Source organism: Electrophorus electricus, chromosome 11, assembly GCF_013358815.1.
Source record: "Electrophorus electricus isolate fEleEle1 chromosome 11, fEleEle1.pri, whole genome shotgun sequence".
Lineage (NCBI taxonomy): Eukaryota > Metazoa > Chordata > Actinopteri > Gymnotiformes > Gymnotidae > Electrophorus > Electrophorus electricus.
The window spans coordinates 7,395,028-7,405,312 of record NC_049545.1 but is presented as its reverse complement, the minus strand read 5'-3'; the positions used below and the strand labels follow the sequence as shown (position 1 = coordinate 7,405,312).

The 10,285-nt window shown below is 37.9% G+C and overlaps 2 protein-coding genes across 2 annotated transcripts; both read left to right on the top strand.

The window, feature by feature from the left end:
* Positions 1–15: 15 nt before the first annotated feature.
* trmt2b (tRNA methyltransferase 2 homolog B) lies at positions 16–2,386 on the top strand. The gene has a single exon (XM_027015807.2). The coding sequence runs from the start codon at positions 149–151 to the stop codon at positions 1,607–1,609; it is 1,461 nt and encodes a 486-aa protein (XP_026871608.2). The 5' UTR covers positions 16–148; the 3' UTR covers positions 1,610–2,386.
* Positions 2,387–3,345: 959 nt separating this feature from the next.
* On the top strand, positions 3,346–9,641 carry scdb (stearoyl-CoA desaturase b). Its single transcript, XM_027015804.2, has 6 exons — positions 3,346–3,544; positions 3,735–4,000; positions 4,766–4,896; positions 5,143–5,348; positions 6,236–6,468; positions 7,000–9,641. The coding sequence occupies exons 1-6, from the start codon at positions 3,507–3,509 to the stop codon at positions 7,197–7,199; spliced, it is 1,074 nt and encodes a 357-aa protein (XP_026871605.1). The 5' UTR covers positions 3,346–3,506; the 3' UTR covers positions 7,200–9,641.
* The last annotated feature ends 644 nt before the right edge of the window (positions 9,642–10,285 follow it).

Below are 10,285 nucleotides of genomic sequence, written 5' to 3'. Positions count from 1 at the left end.
GGAGCCAAAATAATGCGTCATGGCCTATGCTGCTGCAGGCCTGCGGAAAGCATGAGCGGTCCATTTTGTCGTTCTTTGTGTCTGTTAAAGAAAAGTTGCGTTTCGTAGTCTATAATGTTATTTGAACGTCAGTACTCATTGTACCTCGATGATTTCAGCTTTCAGAGACCGTGTTCTTAAAATACGCTTGAATAATATGTTCACAGCATTGTTAAAACGTGCTGGTATCCTAGCGAGATCACCTGTTAGATATAAATCAGTTAATCGCAGTTCAGTTACTGCTGGCAACATCGAACAGAAAAAGAGAATAAAGAAACTCAAGCCTCCAGGCTGGGATGTTCTCTCATGGGAAGACATTTTGGCTCAGTCTGTGACTCCTTTATGGCGACTAAGCTATGATGAGCAGCTCCAGTGGAAACAAGAACAGCAACACAGGATCTTACTTCAGATGACAAATCAGCTGGTACAGGACTCATCATTTACATCCAATAAGGGAGAGCTAACTTTTCCTCTTCTGCCCATAGTGCCTTCACCAGTGAGGGACGGATATCGTAATAAATCAACCTTTTCAGTTAACATTGGAGTAGATGGAAATCCAAAGACTGTAGGACTTTACACTGGCACTGGGAAAGGTAGAAACATTGTTTGTGTTCATGGTGACCATCTTCTTAACATTCCATCAAAGCACAAGTTGGTTGGAAGGTGTTATGAAGAGTTCATACGTTTCTCACCATTAAAGCCATGCATATTGTTTCATGATGGAGGTCACTGGAGAGAAATTACAGTGAGAACGAACTCTGCTGGTAACACACTGGCCATAGTATACTTCCATCCACAAAATTTAACTCCTGAGGAGGTTGGTGTCCAAAAAGCAGCTCTAGTAGATTATTTCACAAATGGTCCTGGGACAGTTTGCCAGCTGGACTCTCTTTATTTCCAGGAGAGCACCATGACCAGATGTAGTCATGAGGACTCTCCATACCAGCTCCTGTATGGAGAACCCTGTATCTACGAGGAGATCCTTGGCATGAAATTCCGCATATCTGCTGATTCATTTTTTCAGGTGAACAGAAGTGCAGCAGAAGCCTTGTATAAGACAATAGCAGACCTAAATAAGACCTGTGAAGAGGGAACTCTGTTGGATGTGTGCTGTGGTACGGGAACTATTGGCATCTCACTGTCCACACGGATGAAGAAGGTCATTGGTATTGAACTTCTTCAGCAGGCTGTAGAGGATGCAAAATATAATGCAGCATTTAATGGCATTCAGAATTGTGAGTTTCTCTCAGGAAAAGCTGAGGCTGTTCTTCCAGACCTGATACCAACATTGTGCGCTAATGGGGGGCTCACAGCTATTGTGAATCCATCCAGGGCAGGTCTGCATTATAGAGTAATAAGGGCACTGCGCAACAACTCAGTCATACGAAGACTTATCTACATTTCCTGCAAACCAGAAGGAGAAGCAATGAGGAACTTCAGGGAGCTTTGTAGAAAGCCTGATTGGCAGAGAAAGCTCACTGGAGAGGCATTTATGCCAACAGTGGCAGTCCCTGTGGACATGTTTCCACACACACCTCACTGTGAACTGGTACTTGTTTTTGAACGATAGGGTAAACTACATATTTTTTGCAAAAAACCTTTTCAATGTCAGTTTACATGTTAAGAACAGGGTTACTATTCATTTTAAGAATGTTAGAATTTTTCAGTTTAATACTTACTATACCTAATATGTCTAATTATGATTTGTTGTGTGGTCTGAAGCATTTGTGAAAATATGGAATATATGATAAACCATTTTGAAACAATTTGGTATTCCAGAGAAACCTTGTTCTCAAGGTTGTTTGGATAATCAGTATTCAGTGTTGCTTCATAAAGTCTGTTTGCCTAGTCCAAAATGCTGAACACATGTTAATGGTATGATTTGCATGATATGGTATGATCACAGAAGATTAACTAAAGCTTTTAAGGCTTGGCCCCAGAAGATATACATGCAGAAGAGTGTCATAGTACTGTGAAATGTGGCAATTGTTGCTGTTTTGCATTTAAAGGCATTCCAAATCCACACAAAAAATGGCACAAATCAAGCTGTTGCAATGGATTTGTCAATCTGCTGACCTAACCTCTTCTGTGAAATGTTGTGCAAATACATGGTCTGCTTTTTTTAATGAAATAATTCTCCTGTGGTGCAAGACACAGTTTGACATAATGATTTTTTGAGTCCTCAATTTTTTGTTCAGATTGAATGTCAGTAGTTCCTGAGGTGACTGCAACATATGAAAAGACCGTTCTAAATGTAGTCTTATCTTCCATGTGTTTTACTCTGCACAGATTGCCAGTATTTTTTCAGGTATTACGATAAGTGAGCTTTGCAGAATGAATGTGTGATTCCTTTATTCCCAAAGTCATAAGAATATGTAATAAATCGGATTACTCTTGGTCTAATGTTCCCACAAATCTAGATTAGCATTTCAGAATGTGCAAGCATGTACATGACGACAGAGACAGACTGTTATAAAGATGGTCAGATTCTACCCCAATAGAAAAGAGACAAGACAGTACGATTCTTATGGGTTAGTAGGGGGAGTAGTGTGAATCAGAAGAATAACGTTTTGTTTCATGTGGATGCTACGGAAAATGGATCCGTTTATCTGCCTGAATTCTGCTTATTTTTTAAAAAGATATTCAGCACTTTGTCAGTCTTGGCAGAGTCGACTGTTGCCTTAAATTATGAATCCAGAAATTTATATTTAAGGGTTTGAAACTGAAACCTGCTGATATTAGATATAAACCAGTTTAACACTGAATCACTGCTATGTATTTTCATAAAAACGTAGCTACGGAATCTGAACTTTTGTTATAGCATATAGGTTTTTCGTATGTACTTATTGGAAACTATCAACAAGTTATGAAATGAAATGAAACCGGTTAGCTAATAAGGTAATTAATAGCATGATTGTTGCAGCCATGCAGAAATGTGAGGGCGAGACGTCTACGGTGCTCAGGTTATGTAGGTTATTCTCAGTGTTCACGCGCTAGCTGTAAGAAGATCGTGCGTGCATATTAAGCTCTGGTGCGCTGTAGCGGAAGATTTGCTGTAGGTTTTTTGCCACGTTTTCTGGGTATAATATCTTGCTTCAAACCACCTCTTTAAAAGTTATTCTAAGCAATATTTTTAATAATTTTTTTAGCTTCTAGTTTGGACTGTTATGTTATATACTGGACCCCAAAATATCAATTCCATGGCCTGTTATTATTAGGTAATTATGTGCCATCATATTAATAGCCATTGCAATAGCTATCTAGAAGGGACGCGGCGAATGGTCACAGAGGGGAAAAGGGTTCATCCTGAACGTCAGACGATCACGCGACCAATGAAAGTGGCAAGAATAGGTGGCATGTATTCCGCCCCAACCAATTGCAGTTATTTAAAGAATCCAGTGGCATAGGTAAGTAGGTGGAAGCAAGCGGTAAAAGCCCGTTGCCTTCTACTGGTCCTGTTGTACGTCATGCATGTTAACTCGTCTGTGCTGCAGCAAAACAAAAGGTAAGTTGTGTGAATTGGAGTTATGTGAATCAGCGCTTAAAACCACTGTGTATTCTGCGTTAAACTGGTCACCGCGGTGTCGGCCTACTTTATGATGTAGATAAAGACCCACCCATAAAGGACCTAAATGAATATTGTTCTATAGTGGTGATGGTGTACCCTGTAAACAATGATGCCTTCTCTTCCGCAGAACGCGGTTGTTAGAGGACAGTTGTGAAAATATGACTGACACACAGAGGAGAAATTCCTACCAAACTAGACAACAAAACCCTGAAGAAATAGCTGAAACAAGCTTGGACGACGATATTTTTGATGAATCTTACAAGGAGAAAGATGGCCCGCAACCTCCAAGACAGATAGTATGGAGAAATGTTGTGTTGATGACTTTCCTTCACATCGGTGCTGTTTACGGACTGATAATAATTACATCCGCATCTGCCTTGACCGTATTATGGAGTGAGTGTACTGTTACAATGTATTCCATGAGCAAATATGTTATCAAACTGACAATATGCACTTGTTTAGGCGAAGATCTTTTTGAATGGCTATGCAATAATACGCACTAAGAGAAGGCTTTCTGTACTTGGAGGCAGAGGGCGTTCCGGTTACGTTCTTTCGAAATTAAGGATGGGATGAGCGCATAATCTATTGTTGGCGAAGAAAGTCTATATCGCTAGGTGCATAATATGTCAAATTTGGCCCTTTTCTGATACAGTTTTAAAAAGTAATTTTTATCAAATAACATTGTTTAAAAAAACCCAAAACATTTTATTACTGTTTATAAGAGACTGGCATATGTGAGGGAGAGAGAGAAAAAGTGGAGGGAGACTCTGCAACCTTGCCAGCAGTCAAAATTGTGTCCCTGTGTGGTTTTATTTGATTGTTGTTGTTGGTGGCTTTTTGCTTGTTTGTTTGTTTGTTTGTTTTTTTGCATCATTGTACTGCATAATATTTTATCCAGTTGAACAATGCACAATCAGCATTCCGATAAGCACTCCATTGTAAGCTGGAGAGGCTCATAACAGTATGTCTTTCTCCCCTGGGATCTCAGTGTCTAAGCAGCCTTGTCTGAAAACACATAGTGACATTCAGCTCTCATGCAAAACATCTTTGAGGAGGAAAGGCACACGTCCCAGACATAGAGGCATATTAAAACTAGCAACTGTATAGTAGTGAAGGTTAAATTAACATTCCACTCTATTTTTTCCCTTTTCCTTTAAGCATGTGTGTGTTATGTCATAAGTGCCCTGGGAGTGACAGCAGGAGCTCATCGACTCTGGAGCCACAGGTCCTACAAAGCTAAACTGCCATTAAGAATCTTCCTAGCCATTGCCAACTCCATGGCTTTTCAGGTAACTAGATGAAGAGATTGAACTATGTGGAAAAATTCTAAATGCAAATATGTATGTAGACTCTGGGGGCTATGATCAGATAACATGCAATATGGCCTGAATAAAAATACTTTAAACCTGAGTGCAGCATAGTTCTGTATGAGCTTTACCTTATTTTTTCATGATGACGCACGTCATGTTGTTTCACTTGGAATGATACTGTAATGGTTTGCTGATGGTTTGTCATTGCAATCTCTGTCCTTTCAGAATGATATTTTTGAGTGGTCTAGAGACCACCGTGTTCATCACAAGTATTCAGAGACTAGTGCAGACCCACACAATGCCACAAGAGGCTTCTTCTTTGCTCATATTGGCTGGCTGTTGGTTCGTAAGCACCCAGAAGTTATTGAGAAAGGGACCAAACTCGACCTCAGTGACCTTAAAGCAGATGAAGTTGTCATGTTCCAGAGAAGGTATGAATGATTATGATTTGATGGATGATTTTTAAAAATGTTTTTTCATATTTTTTCAACATTTTTTGGGGTGGGGGGTTGTTTATTTGAAAACACTATCCAGATGAACCATTAACTATGCATTTAATATTGTGGTTGTAAAAGCTTGGGTTTGACTTGGTTTATCAATCACAAGAGGAGCAAAACACCAGGGGAAAGTTAATGAAATTTGCAAAATAGCTAGCAACCATTTCTCTTAAACTCCTAGTATCTCACATTCACCCCCCCACGCCTCACACCCAAGACGAAATTGTTCAACTCAAATCTATGGCCTTGACATAGGTTATGGAGAGGAACACTGGCAGAATATCAGGGGTACTATGTAAGAGTGTTGCACACATAGTGGTGCTTGTTCCACTGTGTTTCTGGCATCTCTGCAGCCAAACCTGCTGATCCAGGGTGCTGCCTGTGCCAAAGCACACATCGGGCCACAGCCAGTGAATGAGCAGCACACAGTCACCTGACCTACTCTTGTGAGCCCTATCCCACAATAGCCCAGAACCTCTTTGAAAAAGGGATTAAGAAAGCATTCCTTTAAAACATATTTCAGGGAGTTGGCAAATCAGATTGGTGACTGGCTTGTCAGCATTTTTTACAGCAAGTAAAAGTTTTGATAATCATGTTTAACATAGTTCAGATTTGTAAGCCATCTTATGCAGGGGGTATTAGACATGGATAAGAAACTACGTCAACACAAGGTAAATATTTTGCTGAAAACATTGGTCAAGCAGTTGGGTATCAGTAACATGTATCAGTTTTCTGTGATCTGCATTCTCTGTCTTCCTTTGTACTTTGATAATAAGTTTAACTTGAGTTAACCTTTTTGGATTTCTTCACTATTCCTTTAGGTATTATAAGCTGTCTGTGGTGGTGATGTGCTTCCTCGTACCCATGTTGGTGCCTTGGTACCTGTGGGGGGAGAGCTTGTGGGTAGGATACTTCATACCAGGCCTGCTAAGGTACACTGTGGTCCTCAATGCCACTTGGCTGGTCAATAGTGCTGCCCACATGTGGGGTATGAGGCCCTATGACTGCAACATTAACCCCAGAGAAAACACGTTTGTTGCCTTCAGTGCTGTAGGTAGGACATTTGTTATACTTCTGCTCTTGTACTTTGTATTTTTAAATCACATAACAGTACATTTTACAAAGCTGTTAATACATCGATAGAATCTGTTCATGTTTGTACAAGATGTCTATACATTAAATGCTGACAAAAATGATAGGATTCGTAATAAGGCAGGACTTTATCATGAAATGCCTATAATAAGAGCACAGGATACATTTATTTTTGAAAATAGACAGACATAATGGGGCATTTGGAACAAGTGTATTAAAGTTAATCCTAATGGTAACACATCCACGACCACTCAGTATTAGTGTTGAGGGATGTTTTTGTGATGTTAGTTAGGTTTGTTCCTTTGCAATTGTGTTGACGATTCAATCCATGGGTTCAGATGTTCAGTTTGATATATTTCAGTTCTGACTACAGTCAGAACAACACAAACTGGTTGTCCTATCTTAACATACATTTATCTGTGGTACCATCAGACCACTTGTGAACTTTTACCGATATGTTTATAGTGGGATGACATTTATTATTTCATTTTAGGAGAAGGCTTCCACAACTATCACCACACATTTCCATATGACTATGCTACAAGTGAGTATGGCAGTCGGCTGAACATCACCAAGGCATTTATTGATCTAATGTGTTACTTTGGCCTGGCCAAGGACTGCAAGAGGGTGCCTCATGACACAGTCATGGCTCGGGTGCGACGCACTGGTGATAGCAGTCACAAAAGTGGTTAGCTTGTTTTTAATGTTTCAGAAGCCAAAATATATAATGACAAGCCAAGCTCACTATTTAAACATATTTTCAGTGAGTGTGCAGTGAAGGTCCTAGTAATGTTTTCACTTTACAGTGAAGTAGGAATTCCTTTCTTAAGTTGTCAGACTAATATGGGCTCTAGGATCACACTTCCATTTTTGTATTTATCAGTATCAAAATGTGGTCCTTACTTTGCAGAAGAAGACTTTAATTTGGGAAAAATAGCTTGCTTCTTCTCTGCCTCAGAGGCAAGAGCTGTAAGAGTATTTTTTAAACAGTTGCACACCTCCTTAGGGCACTTCCCTGATAGACATAGTAGTTGGTCTGCTGTCTGTTAAAATTCAGCTTTGACTTAAGAAAATCATTCCAATATACTATGCAAACTTCAAGTACAGCTTGTAATAAACATAGCATGTGTGTGCTATTAATTTCTTGGCACTTTTGGATTTCAGTCACAAGGTATTGTGAAACTAACTTTGAAAATATTTTATACTTTAAAGCTATTCATCAAATATATGTGTTTATTTTTTGGTGCATACTATCAATAGACTTTAAACTAAATTGAACTATGATAGTAATTTCTATAATTCATGTATAAAAGACATCTAAACAGTCCTTCAGAATTATTATCTTGGAAGACACTCCTGCAGGCCAGATGTGGGTTGTTTGCATTAAAAATTCTGGCAGTGTTACAACATTTAACATAAATTTCTCTATTGCCCACTCCATTTGCCACAGCCCCAAGTTTTCATCTATGTGTGATGAAGTGGAAGCAATGGAGCAGAGACCATGTGCCATACATAATGCATTGGCTCCTGGCTCTCTGCTCCTCTTCAACTCCACCAACAGATGTTCAGTGAGGTCTATGTCAGGGCACAAAGATGTCTATTGCAAAAAACAAATTGTTGTAAATGAGCCATGTTTGTATCTGGAAGATTGTTGTTATTCAGAGCCCAGAACCCTGACACTGGACAGTTCCCTGCTAGACTCTCACCAAGTCTGCACTTTAAAAATATCTTGGAACTCTGTTATATCATGTAACATCTATCCTAACAAAGTTGTTAGGGACTTTGGAAGTAAAACAGCCCAATCCACCAACAAACATCATAGTTGGGTTTGTCTTGGTATGTATGACCACCTATCCATTACCAACCCAGCAAAAAGTTCTGTTTTGGTTTCAATGATTTCATATGACTACACAATACATTCCTATGGGAAGATAAACAAACAATCAGACAAACAAACAAACAAACTTCCATGTGCTTACTTTTTTGGTATGATGAGGGTACAGGCCAGGGATGGTATCAATTCAAAACTAAAATCATAGCATTTGTGGGGTTTTTTTCCCTCTGAGGCCATACTTCTAATTGTTTTGGATGTAAATGTCTTCATGCAGGCAGGTTTAACATCTGTTTACTTATAGAGTCAGTGAATATATCAGAACTTATAATAATTGATAAACATACCTTAATGAAAATGCTTGTACAAATTATATTTTATAGTTTTCTCTCAGACTCTTAAATAACACCCTGATGCCCACCATGTTTACCAAGGATTTCAATAATTTGTGGAGGGTTTGTCTACTTTTCAATGTGCTTTTGAGAATTGAGGATTTTTTTTAATTAAAGTGAAAACGAAATTCAGAAGTGTTTTTTTTTTTTCATTTCAGTTTTGCAAAATCCTGTAGTTTTGGCATCATTGCATATGATTTTACATACTGGAATGCAGTAATCCTAATTAGAATATTTTTTCTAAGGGAATTTTTCAAGCCTCATTAAACAAAATTTTGTGTTTGTTAAAGGTTATTGTAATAATACTGCTGACAGATGAATACCAGTGATGGCCAGTGCCCTATGGAAAATAACTGCCAAGGCCTAGTGCTGACAGCCAATCATATTTCTCTGGTGCATGTAATCATGAAACTGCATTGGATTCATGAAAGTGAACTGGGTTCAGTATGAAAAAAGTGTAATTTTTTTTTGGTGGGATTTGAAATATTCTTTAAAATGAGCATGTTTATTAATTTGGCAAACTAAAATGTACTTTACAAAAATGGCTTAATCATTATTTGGACTCTACAGTTGACATATATTTAATCAAAGAATAACTATAATGATCTCCCTTAAAGTATTCCATAATTACAAAATATACAGAAAGGAAGTTAAAAGTAGACATAAGCTTCCAAATGCTACACATACAATGTATACTACACATACGTATACTTGTTTATCACATGAAAACCAATTTTATAAAATTTGTTACTATTTACCCATATTTTAATGCAAGTAATTTTCACACTCCAAAAAAAAATTATTTTTTTTTTAAAGAAATGTTGTTTCCACTTTAAGTAACAATAAACCAACTTTTCTAAAAGGGGTTGTGCTGTGAAATTTTGAATCAATATTAATGTCTTCTTCTTAATTTAATAAAAATTGTGTATTTATGACAACTTCAGTCTGATATCAAACATTTTTTTTGGACGATCAGTCACGTAGTGTCATAACAATTTCATGATTCCCCCCCCCCACCCCCTGTCAATTTCATGAAAATAGAATACCGCCCGAAAACGGTAATGACGTGGTTTGGCAGCAGCTCTAAGGCCGTTTATGATGCATAGCAACGGTACTCTTGCGCCATCTTCTGAAAGCACGTAAGATACACATAACCGAACAGGATGCAAATCAAGACTAAGGTTGCATGTCATGGTTTTTCAGTCCGTCATTGCCTTCTAAATATCTTCACTATAGCTTATTGTCCTTGGGGCTATTTATTGGGATGTTGACTAACACACAACACATAAAATAAAATAAAGCGTCACTTTTTTTTTTTCACGAAATGCATTTGTAATAAATTACTTGATTTATCAATTAAACCATAAGTTTTAAAGGTTCTGCAAGCTATATGCTAGTTATTAATGGTTATCGTCAGTGAAAAAAGTTAAAAGTAAAATAATAATTCAATAGGTCTGAACTTAAATAGACAATCACACTGAATAAATTGACTACATTAATACATTAATAAATTGAATTCTACTTTATCTGTATATTTGTTTCCTTTGTAATCTTTA

Bases quoted from the DNA above. Each gene is read 5' to 3' on its own strand.
- trmt2b (XM_027015807.2), top strand. From the start codon at position 149: ATGATTTCAGCTTTCAGAGACCGTGTTCTTAAAATACGCTTGAATAAT.
- scdb (XM_027015804.2), top strand. From the start codon at position 3,507: ATGCATGTTAACTCGTCTGTGCTGCAGCAAAACAAAAG. The intron at 4,001-4,765 runs GTGAGTGTACTG...TTTTCCTTTAAG, and splicing joins TGCCTTGACCGTATTATGGA to CATGTGTGTGTTATGTCATA. The intron at 5,349-6,235 runs GTATGAATGATT...CTATTCCTTTAG, and splicing joins GTTGTCATGTTCCAGAGAAG to GTATTATAAGCTGTCTGTGG.